Below are 21,878 nucleotides of genomic sequence, written 5' to 3' on the forward strand. Positions count from 1 at the left end.
TCAGTCAGGCACCCCGGCACGACGTTTAATCTGTTCCTTGTGGACCTAGTATCCCTCAGGGGGCATTACAGTAAGTATTCAGACTACCTACAGTACAGGAAGTACTTAGTGCCCTCGTAGATAATCTGTTCCCAGGCGGGTGAAGATAAGAGGGGGAGATGGTGAAGGAGAGAGAGAAGGGGGGGGTCAAGTCACTATCACGCCCCTCTAACTGATACTCGAATGAAAAAATTTCGAGCCCTTGAGTGCACTAGCGTAGCTAGGGGGGGGGGCGGTCCGCCCCGGGCGGCACTTTTGGGGGGGCGACACTTTTGGGTCTGCTCATCACCCATATCTGCAGCTACTGGAGACGTTAATCCATCCCTTTGTATCGGCGGCAAGTTAATCCTTGTCGTGTCTGACCTAACACCTGACCCACATCATCACGGCCACGTACACCCTTGCTATGCGCCCCCCCCCGCCACACACACAACCTGTAACCTGTTGAGGATTAAGGAAACTACTTCAAACAAGTACGCCAGTGAGCTCATACGAGGATTAACTTGCCGCCGATACAAAGGGAAGAATTAACGTCTCCAGTAGCTGCAAAACCATGCAGTCTCGGGTCATGTACAGCCGACCAATCCAGCAGTTACAAGCAATTCACTTCAGTTCTGCATAAGTCTCCATGATGACAAGACGAGGGAAGGCTAGACGACTTTTAAGTTCTCTTGTGTTTTCGATCCAGTTATTTACTTGGTTGGAAGACATAATACTATAAGGTAAGAAATATTAAAGTATTAGTTAAAAAATATTGATGTGACTTTTGCTGCGGTACTGAGATTAAATATTAAGATTTTGTTTCACAGCATTGCGATTTTATACTAAGACACTATCCTCTCTGGGGTACAGACAAAAGCCCCCCCGACAAAAGCCACCCAGACAAAAGCCCCCCAGACAAAAGCCCCCCCGACAAAAGCCCCCCAGACGAAAGCCACCCCGACAAAAGCCCCCCAGACGAAAGCCCCAGACAAAAAGCCCCCCAGACGAAAGTTACTCCAGACAAAAGCCCCTCACTTTGATCAGGGTCTTTTGTCTGACAACAGTAAGCAAACTATTTAATATATATATATATATATATATATATATATATATATATATATATATATATATATATATATATATATATATATATATATATATATATAAAAGAGTGAGTCACTGTGCAATATGTTTTTTTGTAGGGTCACGGGGGGGCAACTCAATGCCCCGGGCGGCACACACTCTAGCTACGCCACTGCTTGAGTGATGGCCGAATCTTCCTTAAACTGATTCTTGTTAGGACCTTCCCAGAGGCTAGAACACACAGATTTCCATGTGCTAAACTAGTGATATGCGGTGACTTCAGTGAGTTAGACATCAGTGACATCACCCAACACCTCCACCTTACACAAATAGTTGACTTTCCCACACATGGCAAGGCCACCCTTGACCTCATCATGGCTGATCTCGGTAACCACTACCTTCCCCCCCAGCCCTGTGGTCACCTACCTCCACCTTCTCACCACCGCTAGTTGCCACCAGGACCTACCGACCCACCCCCCACTAGCGTAGCTGGGGGCGGCGGTCCGCCCCGGGCGGCACTTTTGGGTCTGCTCATCACCAGCAGCTACTGGAGACGTTAATCCATCCCTTGTATCGCAAGAATCCTTGTCGTGTCTGACCTAACACCTGACCCACATCATCACGGGCCACGTCATGAGCTACACTCATATATTCCCCACTCCACTTCGCCTAATACAATAACCTGTAACCTGTTGAGGATTAAGGAAACAACTTCAAAACAAGTACGCCAGTGAGCCCATGTGGTGGGTTGTAAAATAGGTCAGACACGACGAGGATTAACTTGCTGATACAAAGGAAGGATTAACGTCTCCAGTAGCTGCAAAAACCATGCAGTCTCGGGTCAACATAAGAATGGAGGAAACTGCAGCGGGCTTCCATTAGCTCCATACTGCAGTCCTGTTTACACCCAACCCCTATTGCTCATATGAGCATCCAACTTATGTTTGAAGCACCAGCGTATTCGAGTTAATGATGATATTTGCACTTGTTCCATCTATCCACTACTCTGTTTCCAAACCAGTGTTTACTTATTTCACGCCTAAATCTAAATTTGTCTAATTTAAAAACCATTGTTACGAGTTCGCCCCTGGCTGATAGCTTGAGTACCTTTGTAATGTCCCCTTATTTAGCCCCTGCCTTCCACTTTATACACCTCTTATCAGGTCGCCCCCTCGCTCTACGTCTCAAGGAGTGCAAATTAAGATGCTTTTTAACCTGTCTCTCATACTCAAGGTTCCTAATGCCCGGATTATCTTTGTCATTCTCCTTCAAATTTCTTTCCAAGGATTCTATATCCATTCTGTAATACGGTGATTCATTGAACTGGTGTAATCCAGGTGTGGTCTCACAAGAGCAAGATATAGTTTTAGGATGACCTCGCTAGTCTTGTAACTAACACCTTGCATGAACCCAAGCATTTCTTTATTCGCCTTTGTTACGATAAAAACACATTGTTTACTTGGCTTATGTTCCTACTTATCATTACTCCTAAATCTTCGCAGTCGGATTTCTGCGGCATCGTTGTTCATCTGGTATCTGGTTTCTGTTTACATCTCCTATACTGAGTACTTTTTACATTTGTCGACGTTGGAATTTCATCTCAGTTTTTCAGACCATTCGGAAAAATTTGTTTAGATCTTCTCTCCTGTAGTTTTGCCGAGTCCTCGTCAGATTTGATAACACGTCTCATTTTAGTGTCATCAGCAAATTTACTTATGTTGCTGTCAATGCCGATATCTATGTCGTTTATGTATATAATAAATAATAATGGTCCAAGTACTGAGCCTTGGGAACTCCACTTGTGACGTTGTCTAATAGGATTCTAAGTCGTTAATGCTCACCGCTGTTTCCTGTCCTGTAACCACGCCCTAATCCATATAAGGATGTCACCTTGATGCCATGAGCTTCTACCTTCTAATTAGTCTTTCGTGGGGACTCTATCGAAGGCTTTGCTAAAGTCGACATACCATCATAATTGTGCCCCTCGTCCACCGATTCGAAAACTGATGAAAAGAATGTTAATAGATTAGTTAGACATGAACGTCCGCTTGTGAAGCCATGCTGGGAATCATTGATCAATCAGTGCTTCTCCAGGTGATTTCGAATAGAGTTTGAAATGATTGCTTCCAGTAATTTGCCTACTATTGATGTTAGACTGATTGGGCGGTAGTTAGAGGATAGTGATCTATCCCCCTTCTTGAAAATCGGTATTACATTCGCTATCCTCCAGGATTCTGGTACTACACCGGTTTTTAATGACATGTTAAACAACTTTGCTAAGGGCATACAAAGCTCTTCCTTACATTCCTTTAATACTCTGGCAAATATCTCATCGGGACCAGGTGACTTATTAGGCTTTAGTTTGTCTATTTGCTTACTAACATCGTTACTAGTCACTACTATCTCACTTAATTTGTTTTCTTCACTATCTCTGAAGAGAGTCGGATCATATCAGTTCATGTACAGCCGACCAATCCACCAGTTACAAGCAATTCACTTCAGTTCTGCACAAGTCTCCATCGTGACAAGACGAGGGGAGGCTAGACGACTTTTAAGTTCTCTTGTGTTTTCGATCCAGTTATTTACTTCGTTGGAAGACATAATACTATAAGGTAAGAAATATTAAAGTATTGGTTAAAAAATATTGATGTGACTTTTGCTGCGGTACTGAGATTAAATATTAAGATTTTGTTTCACAGCATTGCGATTTTATACTAAGACACTATCCTCACTGGGGTACAGACAAAAGCCCCCCCCGACAAAAGACAAAAGCCACCCAGACAAAAGAGACGAAAGCCACCCAGACAAAAGCCCCCTACTTTGATCGGGGTCACCCCGACGGGGTGGCTTTTGTCTGACAACAGTAAGGGCTTTCAAAAGTTACGGACATAATTAAATAGTTGAGGGTAAAATATACTGTTCTTCTCTGTGGTTAATTATTGGTTAGGTTAGGGCAATGATCTGGGGATAGTCATGGAGCGTCAGCGTCGACCCAAAAAGAAGAAACAAATGTTTGGTGAAGGATCACGAGATGCTGAATTGCCATACGACATTGAATTGAGGAGAGAAATGTTTTCTTCGCTGGACAGAGTGATCCAAGAAATAACTTTGAGATTTCAACAGCTTCATGAACTTGCTGAGAAATATGCCTTCCTTACCCCATTGAATCTTTTGGATGAAAATATGAGTGTCAAATAGATCACGATCACGACGACATTGATAAAGAGGAGTTCCTCGTTGAGAGAAAAAGACTTCAGCATTTTGTTGCTGTTGCTGCTATAACTATTAAAGACAGAATACAGACGTGGAAAGAAGGCCCCCTTGAACTTTTGCAGTTTATTCAAAAGTATAACCTTGGGAACTCGGTTCCAAATATAGTAATAATGCTGAGGATTTTCCTCACAATTGCTGTTAGTGTTGCTACCTGTGAGAGGAGTTTTTCGAAACTAAAACTGATCAAGAATTACTTAAGATCTACTATGAGCACCTTGCGGTTGAGAAATCTTGCCATACTGTTTATAGAGCGACAATTGACAGATGAAATAGTTTTTGACAATGTCATTGAAGAATTTGCCAACAAAAAAACAAGAAAAGTTACTTTGTAGAAAGTTGTAGTTTTCATTTCAGAAATAAAGATGGTCCTAATTTTTTACACTTTTTTTACTTTTTTCCCTATCCTATATGTCGTTTTTGCTTTTTGTTTAACTGTTACTTATAAAGTTTAAGTATGTTTGGTGTGTATTTAAAGCATACTATATTTGAGTATGTGAAAGTACAGTAATATTATAATGGTACACAAACTATTTAATATATATATATATATATATATATATATATATATATATATATATATATATATATATATATATATATATATATATATATATATATATATATATATATATATATATATATATATATATATATATATATATATATATATATATATATATATATATATATATATATATATATATATATATATATATATATATATATATATATATATATATATATATATATATATATATATATATATATATAAGAATAGTCACTGTGCAATATGTATTTTTGTGGGGCACCAAACAAACTCAACTCTGGGCGGCACACACTCTAGCTACGCCACTGCCACCCCCGACTCTGCTATGCGGCGTTTCGGACAATGGATAACCCGGTATCCCTGGACTGAAGTGATCACGGTAGACGATGTGCAGAACAAGTGGGATAATTACCTGGACACTATCACTAAAGCCTACCACCACTTCTTTCCAGCCAAGACACTGAGGATCCACCCCAATGATGCCCCGTGGATTACTCCCCGCATAAAAAGACTTATTGAGCAGCGCAACAAGGCATACTACACCAACAACCGCCTGTACAAAAGTCTACGTAACCAGGTCATCAGGGAAATCAAGTCGACCAAGAAGACTAATTATCCCAAGAAAGTGCACGGCCTCAAGGAAGTCGGCATCGGTCAGTGGTACTTCAAGGTAAAACATCTCTGTGGTCTCAACCGTCAGTCTCCCACACTTCCTTTCATCTCACATTTACCTAGTGAGGAGACAGCTGAGATAATTAATAACCATTTTGCTACCATATGTCATGCCTTACCCAGTCTTGACCTCACTCTCCTCCCGGCTTACTTACCTTCCCCCTCCCAGTGTTCAACCATATGAAATCGCCAACAAACTTCTGAAATTTAAATCCAAACGCTTCACGACCCCAATTGACCTTCCAATCAAAATATACATGGAGTTTGCAGTAGAACTTGCCACCCCCCGCACCAGACTACTCATCGCTACAAGGCACCCTGGACAGGCTACAGGCATGGACTACGGAGAACAAGGTCACCATCAACCACACCAAAACTGTAGTCATGCACATCAATACCGCCACCACTCCAGTGCAAGCCCCAGCAGTCACAGTGGGTGCCCATCCTATCCAGCTGGTGCAGTCTGCCAAACTCCTGGGTGTAATTATAGACAACAAACTGGACTGGAAGGCCCATGTAAATAACACAGTCAAGGCAGCCTCGTACCGTCTCTACATGCTACGACGACTTGGGTCACTTGGGACACCCACGCCAGAGCTGAGGACTATCTACAACGCCTTTATTCTTCCTAAACTAACGTATGCGTCACCAGCCTAGTCGTCTTCTCCCAACTCCACCCAACAACGTCGGCTAGAGAAGGTACAGAAAAGGGCCTGCAGAATCATGCTCGGCGCAGAATACTACGGCTACATCAATGCTCTCTACACCCTGGAAATGCCATCCCTCAGTGACCTCCACCACCAAGCACTGGAAAGGTTTGGCAGCCAACTAATGCACCACCCTCGTCATCGCCACCTCCTGCCACCGGCAGCTCCCCACCCACCTCGTGCAGTCCGCCACTGCAACAAAATTCAGCCCATAAGAGCCCGCACCGATAGACATAAGAATAGCACCATCCCATCTATTGTTAAAATAATAAACAACTCCTGATTTATGTACTGTACAGCCCTGTAAATGTATTCAACGCATATTATGTCATTATGTCTAAATCAATTGTAAGTCTGTATATTTTCAGCCACCGGCTGCAACTCTATTACTAAACCGTTTATAATTATCATTATTATTATTATTACATCTCAAGGTTAAGAATTTTGAAATAAGTATAAAAAAAGACAACACAATTTAAGCCGGTATATCACTTATCTTGTTCTCGTCCGGACCGTCTCAAATTATTTCCCCTCCCCAGAAACTTTTCCACTCATGCTCCATTTCGTCATAGCTGTGTGTGTCAATTTTACATAAGGTAAACTTCTTCTCATTGATTCAGTGTATATAACATCTGAGTGATCACCTAACCTAACCTAAGCTAAGCTACGTTTGTTGTAGAATGAGAAGTCATTGTCCACCCTTTTCTCATTCGTACATCGACAACTACACGGTGTATATTGTAAACATATGCCTGTTTGCTTTTCAACACCGTGGTCGCTGGTTCAATTCTCCGGGTCGGATGTGAGAAGTGTGTTATCGAGTGTGACGCCGCCTTAACGAACATACTCAGGTATACCGTATACTTCGGTTTCCTTCTATGCTAACAAAGAACAGACCGACCGCCCACACGACTAGTAAGGTGAAAAAAGGTGTTAATGATAAAAAAAACTTTTATTTCACTTAACTAAGATTAATAGGGTCATGAAATTTGTATCATGTCATTATGCTTAATAATCAATTATAATTAAGATAAATTGCGAGACTAACTAATTATGTATCAGATAGATCACCATGTAATACTAATGAATGCCTTGTTCTCTGCAGGTTTTGACCACATCAATAAATAGTGAATGCGTCAAAAGGCGGGTTTCAATCATTCCCTTCGACTTGCCCGTCACCTGAACGTCCTTAACCAAGGCGTTTACCTGTATAGTATACATGGTGATCTATCTGATACATAATTAGTTAGTCTCACACAATTTATCTTAATTATAATTGATTATTGAGCATAATGACATGATACAAAGTTTATAACTCTATTAATCTTAGTTACGCTTCATTCCGCGTTGTCTTATTGCTCCAGATAAGGCAGGAACGAGTCAGCAGAATCAGGGCATCTTGTTTGTGCAGGTCGCGTGGGGAGGCACGTGGTCGCAGGCTGTTAGATTTAATGTTTGTTCGGGTAAGGCAGCGCCAGCACTGTAGTTGAAGCCAGCGGCGATAACATGTTATCGCCGCTGGCTTCAACTACAGTGCTGGCTGCCAGATGAAAATCTCAGAAGTACTAATCAGTGTACAATCTTTCTGCTTTCACTACACTGATGGTGCCAGAATGACCATATCCGTTGACCTGTCAACCTCATCGCCTTTTCTACTGCATCAGCAACGAATTATTGTTACTAACCTTACGTAAAATAAGGAAATCATCAAATGATATCTGAATTTCATGTCCTCCTTTCGTATTACATGCTTGCATACCCTTGAATTGGAAAACATATATTACATCAGCACTGGTCGGGACGCTGTGTGTGGACCACAGGTTGCGAGTGTTCCTTTTCGTACAGGCAGAGCTGCCGCCCGCTACTGAGGTTACGAAGGAAATGAAAATTGATTCATTACCACCGGTTTTAAGGCAACAAATAACCAACTCAACGAAGTACACGGTAAGCGTGATTAAATTTACTTGTAGCACCATAAACAACCGGCAGTGAAATGCCATTTGTAACACCGTAAGCAACCGGCAGTGAAATGCCGCTCGTAACACCATAAGCAACCAGCAGTGAGGTGTTACTTGTAACACCACAAGCAACCAGCAGTGACCTACTATCATCAAACATAAATACAAGCGGCGAGCTGCACCATCAAATACAGGCGGTGAACAGTGGTTCATCGAACAAACTTTGAGACCTAACCGGAGCTGTAAATACATATCAATAAAAGGATAAGAGGTTGTGGAAATGGATCCAGAACAACGAAGGGGAAGAGTGAACATGGACGAAGGTGACCGAGACCCAGAGGTAGAAGTTGTCCCTCCAGAGCTGAACGACCACGACTTTACGGCAACAGAAGCTGAAGGGGGCCACCCTTCTACCTGAGCCTGAATACTCAGCACCTGACCAAAATCACGGGTCCAACATGATGGCAGAAGTGCGACGAAATGTGACTGAAATGCTGGAGGCGTATTTCACAAAGGGGGAAATAAGGGAAACAGCACGACGTTTGGAGTTTGCGAATGGCAAATTTGAACAGTCAGAAGGTTCTCAGAACAGCTCTGGGGACACAAGTCATGAATGAATACCGACTGCAGATGCAATTGGTGAAGTGGAAGCGACCATAAATAGACGACCCATCACACCTGCCTCGAGCGACGTGAGACCTAACCATCATCTTCATCATCAATTATTATTATTATTATTTCTGTTCACATGTCTTTTCACAGCCTCATAAAGTTCATTATTATGCGTTATTAAGCAACACTCATACACTCACCTATACATACCCAAAGCAACGCAACACCCAACCACCTAAACACAGTACCCACCCACCTAAACACAACCAATATACAGTACCCACCCACCTAAACACAACCAATATACAGTACCCACCCACCTAAACACAACCAATATACAGTACCCACCCACCTAAACACAACCAATATACAGTACCCACCCACCTAAACACAACCAATACACAGTCCCCACCCACCTAAACACAACCAATATACAGTACCCACCCACCTAAACACAACCAATAGGTAGTAAGTAGTAAGCAGCTACCAATCAGGGAGGCACTACCGCCTGGGAAGAAGTTCTAAGCATTATGTGTTGTGTAATAGTAGACCCTGCTGGCATATGGCATCACGAAAATTGTGCAAGTCCCAGGTTGCTAATCTGACTTTTTAAGTCATTTACACACAATTGCAGGGTCTCAATTTTCTCTTACTTGACCAACACAACATACATAATGTATATCGTTTCTCACTCTTGATTTATGATGTGGTTTCAGTGACCTGTGCCCGGGTGGGCTAATCCCCATAAAAAAAAAAAAAAAAAAAAAAATATATATATATATATATATATATATATATATATATATATATATATATATATATATATATATATATATATATATATATATATATATATATATATATATATATATATATAGTACCCACCCACCTAAACATCATTAATATTTAAGACTGTCAGAATTGCCTTTTGGCATGTGTCAGAGTCCATGGAATTTTAACTGTTACAAGAACTATAACCGTTCCTTAGTGTTTAGATATTGTGCTTATGCTCGCTTTATATATTTCTGGACTTTCTTATTCCACGAAAAGGTGGGTTTTGCTCCTCATACAATCAAGGTGAAGAGTTGCTTCTCTCTCTCTCTCTGTATTGTTGCATCTTTAAAGTATGTAAACAAAATTCTGATGACCGAGAAACATTAACACAGGTTTTTTTTTGTTTGTTTTGGGGGGACATTACTCAATATCTCCTAGACATATTATGCTTCAATCTTATTTTCGGAACACACATTACACAGTACTGGCACACTCACCATGACTACCATGTTCAGCGTCAGGTGAAGGTTAGTGAGATCGTTGGTCAGGTTAGAAACGGTTTCTCCGAGTAAACGTTGTCGATGCAGACCGTGTCTGAGGGGGGGACACTGACTTCCAGTTTGTGTTCACCAGTTTTTAGTGGATTATTGATTGACTGCTAGTTTACCTTTCTCACACCTGTATGGAAGCTTAGTGCTTCGATCAAATCAGAGAGATCATAGTTTAAATTCTGTTCCTTCAAGAACCGGTTATCAAACGCTGAAAAGCTTTGGGATTTATGTCTTGTCTCATATTCAATCCATCTTTGTCTAGCCAGCTTTGAGAAAGTAAACTCGTCTTCTTTCTATTATCTAACTTAGAGGGCAGTACAGACCGAGATAACGTTAGAGATAAGGGAGTGTTGGTCAGTGGACACGTGGAAAAACTGCTCTCCAGCACAACCGATATTCAGTCAGGACACGAAGCGTTGATCTACTGACACATTTAAACATAAAAATCAAGATTTGTTCATCATCTTAAACAGTCAAATGTTCGCAGGTAAGGAGCCTCATCTCCCATTATGGATTGTGTCGCCAGATGTACGATGTATTTTCTAAATCGTTTGGCAACTGACTCAGGCCGTTTTATAAAGCCTCATAACTTGGGGAGTACACTCTTGTGTTTGCCGTCCATGTGAAGGTGGCTAGCAGCACTCCACAACAATCAGGAATAAACGTAACCTTTTAAGATAAAGAAGTTCTGTGAACTTTCTCTTGGTTAAATCATTCAAGTTCTGGCCGAGAATTCAACGTGGATTTTCATTTTAAATTCCAAAGGCACACTTTCTTATTACGAAGTGTAAAGAAGTGGTATCTATTTATTGAAGAGGTAATCTGATTACTGCACATTATGGGTAAGACACATTGCATTTCCTTCTCGTTATATTATTACTGTATTGTACTTTAGTTAGTGTTACTTTATCGTCTTCGCCATTGTTCAGCTCACTAGCCGGTCGGGCGATCGTTCAATTCTCGATTGTTGGCATGTACTGGACAAGTACGGGCTCTTTAATGTACTGTACCTGAACATGTGCCAATGTAGATCCAGACTGAATATAACATAAGAACATAAGAAAGTGGGATACTGCAGGAGGCCGACTGGCCCATACAGGGCAGATCCCTTTCACACCCATCCCAGCACTTCCATGTGCCTATCCAACTTCGTCTTGAAGCTCCCAAGCGTCCCCGATCCTACTATAGCACTCGGTAGCCTATTCCACATATCCACAACTCTATTACCAAACCAGTGCTTGCCTATATCCTTTCTGAATCGGAATTTATCTAATTTAAAGCCATTTGTTCTAGTTATTTCGTTATTACTGAGCTTCAGAACATCTCCCATTTTACCCTTGTTAATCCCACTTACCCATTTGAACACCTCTAACATATCTCCCCTAACTCTACGCCTCTCTAATGAATGCAAGCCTAAGCTTTTCAGTCTTTCTTCATATGGAAGGTTTCTAATATTATGGATCATTTTTGTCATTCTTCTTTGTACTCTCTCCAAAGAATCTATGTCCATTCTATAATAAGGACACCAGAATTGAACCGCATAATCCATGTGTGGCCTCACTAATGCTAGGTAAAGTTTCAAGATAACTTCAGCAGTTCTGTTACTCACAGACCTAGATATGAACCCAAGAATCCTGTTTGCCTTGTTGCGAACGCTAATACATTGTTTTCTAGGTTTCAAGTCGTTGCTAACAAATACACCTAGATCTTTTTCACAATCTGAGTTTTCTATTTCCGTGTTACATAGTTTATACTTAACGTTTGTATTCGTCTTCCCTATCTGTAGTACCTTGCATTTATCAGTATTAAAATTCATTTGCCAGTCTACTGACCACTCACGTAAGGTATCTAGATCTCTTTGAAGGTGTTCAAAGTCACTGTCTGAATTTATCACTCTCCCCATTTTGGTATCATCTGCAAATTTACTAATGCCTACTAGTTATACCTAAATCAAGATCATTAATGAATATAACAAACAGCAGAGGGCCTAATAGATCCCTGGGGAACTCCGCTTTTGACCGCACCCCAATCTGACTTTAATCCATTCATGAAGGATTTTATTACCCTTAACCCTCAAAATTTATCTCAAACAGTTTCCTGTGCTGTCAGTTTCAAGATTTTGTTGGCGAGTCTGCCCAACGCAACTAAAACAACAACACAGCTTCCAGACCCACATTAGGGCCTGGGGGCGAAATAATAATAATAAGGCAGAAAGTCAGATCAGCAACCTGGGACTTGGTCACATATGGCAGCAGGGTCTACCATTAGACAACACATTATGCTTCTAATATCTTTCCAGGAGGTAAACCTCCCTGTTTGATAGCTGCCTACTACTGTACCTGTGGGTCCGCCTCATGGATAAAGTTGGAGCTTGTGACGTTACGTTTTCCCGCCAAAATGTAATAGTGAGACGTAACAATTCCTAAAAGCTAAATATTAACGCCAGCATATTTCACTTGGGGGTCAAGTTAACGTGGTCAATTTTAAGGTATTCCCTAAATATGAAAATTTGGGTGCCAACAATTTGTTTAATAGATGAAGCCAACAGATACCAATGTACAAAACATCATGTGTCACAGAAAGACTTCTGGTTGAATCTAGTTTGATTAAGGAATTAAATTCTATAAACCTTAGTGATGGTTAGTACAAAACTGATAATATGTTACACAAATTTATTTGTCAGTGGCCCAAGGTTAAAAATACTTTGAAAACCTTGGAGTTAGATGTAGAATAGATGATTAGTGGATCCCATATTTTTGACCTGACTTAACTTGACTAGTCACGTCGCCCCTTTCTCTTAAGCTCCTCTGCGTGTGTTGGTGTGCGGATTAGTGGATGTCATGATTATGACCTGACCTCATGTTAGTAAGGTCACCCTGTGTACTTAGCCTCTCTCCGTCCATGTAATTTAACATAAGAACATAAGAAAATTAGGAGTCTGCAATAGGCCGGTTGGCCTGTGCATGGCAGCTCCTGTCGATAGTTACAACCACTCTCTATCATCCATGAATCTATCTAGCCTTCTTTTGAGACTGTCCAGAGTTCCAGCACTTACTACAAAGTTGGTAAGCTTGTTCCACCCGTCTACCACCCTATTTGTGAACCAGTTTCTTCCTATCTCCCTTCTAAACCTAAACTTATCCAACTTAAATCCGTTGCTCCGAGTTCTATCTTGCTCGGATATTATAAGAACTTTATCTATATCCCCTTTATTGATTCCTTTCACCCACTTAAATACTTCTATCATATCTCCCCGCACTCTTCTAGGGAATGCAAGTTAAGTTTCTTTAACCTATCCTGATATGGAAGGTTTCTAAGTCCCGGAATGATTTTCGTCATTCTTCGCTGCACCGACTCTAGTGAATTGATATCCATTCTATAATAAGGGCACCAGAACTGAACCGCATAATCGAGGTGCGGCCTGACTAGCGCAAGATTTAGTTGCAATAAGACCTCTGCACTCTTATTACTTACACTTCTAGATATAAAACCCAATACTCTGTTTGCCTTATTTCGAACATTAGCGCACTGTTTTCTAGGCCGTAGGTCCGGGCTTACAAGTACCCCTAGGTCTCTTTCACAAGTCGACTTCTCTAGGTTGATGTTGTGAAGGCTGTATACATCGACAGTATTTTTTCTTCCAATATTAAGTACGCTGCACTTGCTGGTGTTGAATTTCATTTGCCATTTTTCAGACCACCCCTGCAGTTTAGTAAGATCCTCCTGTAATGCATTTGCATCCTGCCCTGAATTAATCTGCCGCCATATTTTTGGTGTCATCCGCAAACTTGCTTATGTCACTGCTGATCCCAGTATCTAGATCGTTTATGTAGATTATGAACAAGAGTGGGCTTAGTACTGACCCCTGGGGAACCCCACTGGTTGCACAGCCCCACTCAGATTTAACACCATCTACGCTGACACTCTGCGTTCTATCGGTGAGCCATGACTTTATCCAATTTAAAACTTTCCCCTCGATACCATGAGCCTTAATTTTTCTCAGAAGCCTCTGATGCGGTACTCTGTCAAATGCTTTGCTGAAGTCTAAGTAAATTACATCGTAATTTTCGTCATTATCTACTACCTCGAAGACTTTCCTAAAAAACGTCAGCAGATATATATATATATATATATATACTGTATATATATACACACTAGTGAAAAATGCAAAGATTTACATCCCACCTTAACCTTCGTCATTTTGAATTTTAATTTCGTATATTTATCTTCCTTATCTAAGAATAATTTAATGATTGTTTCTTTCTCTTGTGTGCAGCGCGGTTCATCTCCAACGGGAAGGGGAATGAAGCACAGCTCCGCCAGGCGATGAAAAGCTACTGGCAGGAGTACAGCCCATCAATAGAGTCCATGATGCTTTCGCAAGACGCAACCTACCTCGCTGAGAATGAGCAGAACGAAATCCTCTCCTACCTACCTAACTACAGCGGCAAGAAGGTGCTTGAGCTCGGCGCTGGCATAGGGTAAGTGAAATGACTTATTACTGATTAGGGCGATCAATGAACAGGGTTTCATGAAAGTTAATAAAATACACAGGTCCCGAAAACTCGCGCAACAGTTTTAATGTCGAGACCACAATGATCAGTGACAAGAAATATGAGTTATGAGGGGGGGGGGGTAGGGGTGGTATTAGAGCATTGAATCATATGATGAATACATTTGTCTCTGCTAATAGCTAAAAAAATCAGTGCTAAAATGTATTTCAATTTAGGATCCATCATTGCCTAAGACCCCCCTCGTCCCCGGACCTCTGAGATCTCGCAGGACACAACGGCCATCTTCTAATAACTAGTGTTGAAGCGAGCAACATCAAAAATAAGTTTAATCATGTCAAGTTATGTTTCACGTCAACCACCCGGGTGTTGTCTATCAAAATCTGGGTTAATACATGCCGATGAATATTGATGGTAGTTGTGTCCAACAGGAGGTTCACGTCCAAGCTGGCAACAATGGCGGCTCACGTAACCGCTGTGGACTTCACGCAACAATACATCGACGAGAACCAGAAGCAGAATCAACACTTGAGCAACATTACCTTCAAGTGTGACGACGTCACCATGTGAGTTACCGAGCACACATAAACACACATTACCATGGTCATGTACAAATATGTCTACACACTTGCCCGCCCACATCCGCACAAACAGACACTGATTGACCCAGTGATACTGGAAACTAACTGGAGATCCACTTTAAATATTTACCTTTCCTCTTCTGCACCTCCGGCAGGTTGGATTTCCCGGCGGGATCGTTCGACGTTGTGTTCAGCAACTGGTTGTTCATGTACTTGAGCGACGAGGAGGTCTCGACGACGTTCAGTAAGATCTACGACTGGCTCACTCCTGGCGGCTACTTCTTCCTGCGCGAGTCCTGCTACCACAAGTCTGGTCAGTCGCTCTTCTTCACCCGCCAACAACTGTAATAAGACGGACATAAAACTGTAACATTAATACCATTTGGCTGAAGCTTAACCTCCCCCACTTATTTTACCTTAATATTAAGCTAAGCTAACCTAACCTCTCCAAGTAGCATTAGGATGTTTATTCCTCAGTTCATCAATACAAAGATAGGAGAGAGAGGGTGGAGGGAGGGGAACTAACACGATGTGGAGGTGGGGAAACTCTAATGAATCGTACACCCCTTACAGTAGAGCTCATTAGACTGACATATGTAGGCACATTATTATCTCACACCTTGACCTCCAACAGGTAATGTTAAATATACCGAAAACCCGACACTGTACCGCGCACCATTAGACTACCTACAGATGCTGCGAGTCTCCTCCAGAGATAAACCAGGCTGTTACAAGATCATTAGAGCCAAGAACATTCTAGTCTACATTCAAGTAAGTTTATTAGGAGACAAAAATAATGTTTAAATGAATCTTTTTTGTTAATACTCTGATGTTATTTTTTAAATAAATTCAGAATAAAGGACTGCAATATTATAGTTTGTTACACACACACACACAGTAACAAAAGAGGAATTAATCATCATGTTTGTATTTCAGCATAATGGTAACCCGAACCAACTGTGCTTTCTAGTCCAGCAGATGGAGAATGAAGAGTCAACCCCACTAAAGCAGCATCTTGAGTCAGTCTTCGCCATCAACAGCTTCACCGCCCTGGAGAGAGTGTTTGGTTACAACTGGTGCTCTACCGGAGGAGAACTTAGCCACAGGGTTCGTAATGATTCTAACCATATGGACTGAACAGATATACAGGGTAGTTTTACAAAGTTACTGGACTGAAGCTGCCGAGTGGATACAGTGCTCGTTTTTTGTCCCAATGATCGATGGTTCGACTCCAGGAACTCCCAGTCCACAGCTGTATATAAGCAATAATTTTTACAACAGTAGTACAAGCGTTGGGGTGCAGTGTCGGTCATGCTTCCTCTTTAGAGTAACTAAGGCTTAGAAAATTGTACTGTATCCACATTGTACCTAATGGGTAGTAATGCCCTTGGGACTAGCATTCAGTTTTTAATATTCCTCACATTATTTAAGCAACACGTTCATGTTTACCGATAATTGTACCTATTCCATGTGTCCTTTACAGCCGTGAAATGCGTTTGTCCAGGTCAGTTAAGAGTATAAATGTTAGATTATAATTTCCAGGAAATATCTTATTTTAAATCATGTTTCCTATGTTCACCAGGACTTCTCTGCTCGTCTTGGGTTACGGCCGGGTCAGCGGGTACTGGACGTAGGCTGTGGTACGGGCGGGGCAGCCACCTTCATGGCCAGACACTATGGTGTTCACGTCCATGGCGTCGACCTCTCCTCCGACATGATCTTCAAAGCCATCGAGCGACAAGGGAAACTCGAGTCAAGGGTGAAGCGAAGGGTTAGTTAACGACTTGTTGTGGTTTTAGAACTCCTCCCACAGCCGTTTTAAAGTGTGCTTCCCAGTCGTATCTTGGCTAGTTTTTGTATCTCGATAAACCTCTTCTGAACTGTACCAAGTTCCTAAATATCATAAATCTACAGTAATATTTCTATATGTTTTCTTTTCCTTTAGAAGTGACACAAGGAAAATAAAACTTTCATATATTGGCAGATTCAGTTCGAGATGAGCAGCATCATGGAAGTAGACTACGAGGATGGCATCTATGATGTTATTTACAGCAAAGGTACAATTCTCTACATCAAAGACAAACAAGAGTTATTCAAGAAATTTTACGTAAGTTTGTTAATTCATGCTCACCAATTAATGATATTAAAATAACACGACAGGGGTGCCGCACAATATGAGTGAGGTACTACACACTTAATAGCCAAATATCTGAATAAAGAAATATGATATACATAAAGCAACAGAATAATAGAAAGTTATCCATGGAGGCGGAGTAGTAATTTTTTTTAACATATAGTGGCCTCCAGCCTCCCCCAATAGCCACACCTTCGCCGCCATTTTATTACCTTAATATTAAATATCCTAATATATAAGTAGCTATCCTATCTGTGTTGAATTAGTTGAGCAAAAGATCTATGCGACATTCAGTGACTGTAGCCTCGTAGTCAATATCTGCAGCTGTTGTCGGCATTGGGGCAGAAGCTCTCGTTCCCCAGAGGCAGAGCAAAGCTGACAGAAGGAGGGAGAAAGACAGTCGACATCTCACCCAGGCTGTAACATAACTTCTGGGCTGCTGCTTCTGTTCGGAGATCACCTCCGCGAGTCTGGCGTAGAAACATCTTGCACTTGGTCCCATCCTACCAGAGGTTGTGAACACTGGAGGAGTGAAGCTGCCTTGATCAACATTTTGAGGAGTAAACATTACCTAATCAGATATATTCTTTGTTCTTAAGAGTAATACAGTATAATGTTTGGATCAGTGCCCCAAGAAGTCAGAGAATGATCTGAGTGGATTACGAAATAATATTAAGCCGAGACAGTGAATTACTAAAGGTGGTGTTGTCTCTCCAGCGGTGGTTGCGACCAGGTGGGACTCTCTTTATCGTCGACCACTGCTATACCACCTCCCAGCTGTCACCAGACCTCCTTAACTATATCCAGAACATCAGACGTAAGAACGACCGTAATTTTTTTCTTACCTCTGGTTATAATATTAGTGTTTTCTGAATATATATGCGAACGCCATCTTACCCCCCCCCCCCACACACACAAATAAATAAGCTGAAGAAAAATGTCAGTCTTCTACACGTTTATCTCCTGATATGAGCAGGTTTAATGTCTCTGTCTTAGTAAAAAGTTAGATACAGTATTAGGGGTTAAAAATACTCCTGGAAGAGATTAAGCTTTAAGAGTCAACAATGGAATTATAGTTAAGAAGGTTCAAAATTGGTTATCTTAAGGCTTTAAAAAGGAGATTTGTAATGTGACAGTGTTTCTGGTTTAATGGTATTAAGAACAGTGTAAATGAATAATTATACCGCGTTATTTACAGATCAATGCCTACTGACCATAGAGTCCTTTGTCGCCCAGCTCAAGGCGGCAGGTTTCGAGGATGTGAAAACCCAGAACCTACGAGAGGATTTCATCAAATATAAGGAAATGGAACTGAATTTCTTAACCTCTACTCGCGAGGCTTTTATCCAAGAATTCTCGCAGAATGAGTTCAACAAAATGTTTTCGGGCTTATCAGCGTCGGTAAGTCCCTCTCACTAAACCAAGACCACACAAACACAAGACAGTCTTAAATGTCCCTCACACAAGTCTCTCCTCATATATTAACCAAGCCAGAATTGGAACTAATGATAACTCCAATTTGTCATAGACACTATTATCAAGTGACATTAATTTTATTTATTTTTATTCTCATGTTTTTATTTGGTGTAACAGGTCAGAGCAATTTCTACTGGGCTATAAGGTGGATGGCCATTTTCTGTAGTTCTTACTTCAGAAGTAACGGTACCATACAGAGAGCCACTTTTTACATTCCCTCTTTCAGAACCGATGGATAAAAGAAGGACAATTCGCATGGGGAGCCTTCACGGCGCACAAGAGATTCAGGGAGGACCTAAACAACAAGTGAAGTGAAAAGAACGACGCTGATTGGATTACAAGATTTCGACCCTCAAAAAAAAATCATAAAGAAATGATATCCATGCAAAGCAGTCATTGAATCTTGCTGTCCTTGGGTAAAGAGCTTTAAAAACGGAACCAATTTACCATCAATAAGAACAGATTAACAGAAATTTATGATAACCCAACATATCAACCAACTACTGTACAGCGTCAGATATTACAGTAAAAAATAAAAATAAAATATGGATTTAGCCGTCATCTATAAATGTTCTTACATCAATAACTACAACCACAACTTGATGATGATAACGAATACTATTTTGTTAGCTTTGTATAACGAAGAGATAATATCAACATCAGCAATCGAGATAAAGCATTTAATTGTTATGTAGACACCAAATATTATTTTCATGTTAAAATAATTAATCTTCTATTAGCAAGATATCCTTCAAAAACTATATACTGTACTACATTGATGTAAAATAATTGAGATAAAAACAACGATTCCCATCCATAACATTACTTACAAATCAAATGGTACAGGGGTGAGTCTGCCTACACACCCAGGCAGCCTCAGCCTGTAGTACTCCTAATACTGTAAAATTTAAACCAACTAACCTAAACCATTTTAAGTTAACAAAACCAGTTGCATCTCTCAGGGAAGAATGTACTGATCACTAAACATAGTTAAGTGTATGGCATCTAAACATTTTATAATAGTTTTCTAAAACAGTAGTATGTTGTCCAAAACCAGTTGCATCTTTCAGGGAATAATGTACTGATCACTAAACATAGTTAAGTGTATGGCATCTAATCATTTTATAATAGTTTACTAAAACAGTAGTATGTTACAACTATTTTTTTTCATACGTTACCGCAAGCGGTACATAATTATGATGACATATAAACAAATGTTATGTTAGGCTGTAACTCATGTCATGTTTATTGGGCGTGCCTGTCCGTATACAATGTAGTGTTGAGATGGTTGAAGATGAGAGGCCCAGAAGGAGGTTGGAGGGTGTGGGAGTTTGTTTATGTATAATTATAATCACCTGACTCAGCCATAGCTGACCAGCCAAGGGGCCAGGCTATAGGGTGGGCATTTCAGTATAGCTACCCATATCTTAAGAGTCAACACTTACCCTGGCTTCTCTCTAGACTTTCAACACATAAGTTTAACTAGTACTTATTGTGTACACAGGTAGACTGTGTCATTGTTTTTGTGTTAAGATTAGACTAATTACATAGCCATGATTGTTATGTAAATATATATTGGATTAAACATTTATGTAAGAGTGCCTATGTATGACTTACTTGAAATACTAAATGAATTGTATTCAACAGGTTTGACCGAATTATAATGTTTGTGTACGACGTGAGAAGTATTATTCACCCTCTAACCGTCTGATTGGCGGTTACACAACATTTACGTACTTCTTGTTTCTGTATTTTTGTGAAATAACATAATTTACAAGTTATATCTTCGAAAACTCAGGCTGGCCAATACAGAGGCACGACCATATACACAATCATAACATACACTAAATGGATAGCATCATTAGGCTCTGGTCGATCTGATGAAATAAAGTAATACCTGTACTGTATTAAATCTGTTATTTTGTTTTGACATCTTCAATGAATTTTCTTCCCGAGCAACGCAGGGTAACACTGCCTGAAGCAAATTCATTATTTTTAATTACACTTGACCATGGTCAAGGTCAAAGTTAGAGGTTAATTATCAAAACATTCCAAACGCAGGTTCAGCTTACAGCTAGACGATACATCTAGGATACTGTCTAGTCCTCCTAAAAGCAAAAGTACTCAAACCTCAAACAAACAAAAAATCAATTTTTCGTTATACCGGGTGTCCGCATTGAAGTTAAAGAACCCTGAAGCCTTATAAGGCTAGATATATGGATTATGTTAAACTGTCCTGGTTCGTTCTACTCCATAAAATATTCTTAATTTTATATTTATTTCTTCGATTTTTTTTCTTTAAACCTGTGGGACCTGACTCAGTTGCCCCCAAAAAAAAATACAACACTGCTGCGTGTGTATGGACATGATGATTGTATGGGTATAACGAGAACATGCGCATTTACAATATGCAACCAATAAATAACCACCAAACTACTAGAGTCCTGCGTGTTTTTAAGTAGTTGACGTACGTGTAAAACCTAAACAGATATATTATTACCTTAATAAGTTCTATTGCGTCATTACCAAAATGACTGAGATAAGACTGTCTAGAGTCCAGACGTGTATAAGACACTCACTCCACCACTTGATAATGATACAACTGCCTGGGGGGTTTGCATAGCTATAGGATGTTTAATCGTGAACCGAAAATAGCTGGGATACGTAATCTTCAAGTGATCCCAAATTAATGTGAGCACCAGTCCCATGCGGTGCCGGACGCGTAATTTTTTTCCTGAGGGCTTCCGTCATTTTCAACAAGCGGCACCGTCGCAGTGTTTGAAGCGCAGCACCACTGTACACTCCGTAAGAAAGAGAGAATGAGACGATCATTCATACTTGGCTTAATATTGCATATCCGAACGTAATAGATATTAATACAAACAAATAATAACCTAACCGAGTCAGCACGGCCAAGATAGAACGAATTCTTTCTGCCACCAGCTGATTGTACAGTGGTGCCGCGCTTCAAGCACTGA

At 40.6% G+C, this 21,878-nt stretch overlaps 2 protein-coding genes across 7 annotated transcripts in view; one reads left to right on the forward strand and one right to left on the reverse strand.

Moving 5' to 3' along the window:
• LOC121869926 (MFS-type transporter SLC18B1-like) overlaps positions 1-19,157 on the reverse strand; it is a 40,973-nt gene extending 21,816 nt beyond the window's left edge. Inside the window, exons 1-2 of the mRNA XM_042371490.1 lie at positions 19,074-19,157; positions 15,421-15,632 (exon numbers count right to left, since the gene is read on the reverse strand). Coding sequence (XP_042227424.1) covers positions 15,421-15,632; positions 19,074-19,157 — 296 coding nt within the window. The remainder of the gene's footprint in view (positions 1-15,420; positions 15,633-19,073) is intronic.
• On the forward strand, positions 725-20,138 carry LOC121870022 (phosphomethylethanolamine N-methyltransferase-like). 6 transcript variants are annotated; one of them, XM_042371758.1, is made up of 12 exons: positions 746-761; positions 5,377-5,594; positions 14,475-14,679; positions 15,141-15,275; positions 15,446-15,603; positions 15,925-16,061; positions 16,227-16,397; positions 16,873-17,061; positions 17,275-17,397; positions 18,142-18,241; positions 18,623-18,825; positions 19,127-20,138. In XM_042371758.1, exons 3-12 carry the CDS (start codon positions 14,525-14,527, stop codon positions 19,208-19,210), a joined length of 1,455 nt encoding a protein of 484 aa, XP_042227692.1. In that variant the 5' UTR covers positions 746-761; positions 5,377-5,594; positions 14,475-14,524; the 3' UTR covers positions 19,211-20,138. The 6 variants fall into 6 exon arrangements, with proteins under 6 accessions (XP_042227689.1, XP_042227692.1, XP_042227690.1 ...); XM_042371757.1 differs by lacking the exon at positions 746-761 and adding an exon at positions 3,682-3,716; XM_042371755.1 differs by lacking the exon at positions 5,377-5,594 and having other exon boundaries at positions 725-761.
• Positions 20,139-21,878: the final 1,740 nt, after the last annotated feature.

Source organism: Homarus americanus, unplaced genomic scaffold (assembly GCF_018991925.1).
Source record: "Homarus americanus isolate GMGI-L3 unplaced genomic scaffold, GMGI_Hamer_2.0 scaffold14467, whole genome shotgun sequence".
In the NCBI taxonomy this organism is placed as follows: domain Eukaryota; kingdom Metazoa; phylum Arthropoda; class Malacostraca; order Decapoda; family Nephropidae; genus Homarus; species Homarus americanus.

Bases quoted from the DNA above. Each gene is read 5' to 3' on its own strand.
- LOC121870022 (XM_042371753.1), top strand. The intron at 15,276-15,445 runs GTGAGTTACCGA...CACCTCCGGCAG, and splicing joins AAGTGTGACGACGTCACCAT to GTTGGATTTCCCGGCGGGAT. The intron at 15,604-15,924 runs GTCAGTCGCTCT...GACCTCCAACAG, and splicing joins GTCCTGCTACCACAAGTCTG to GTAATGTTAAATATACCGAA.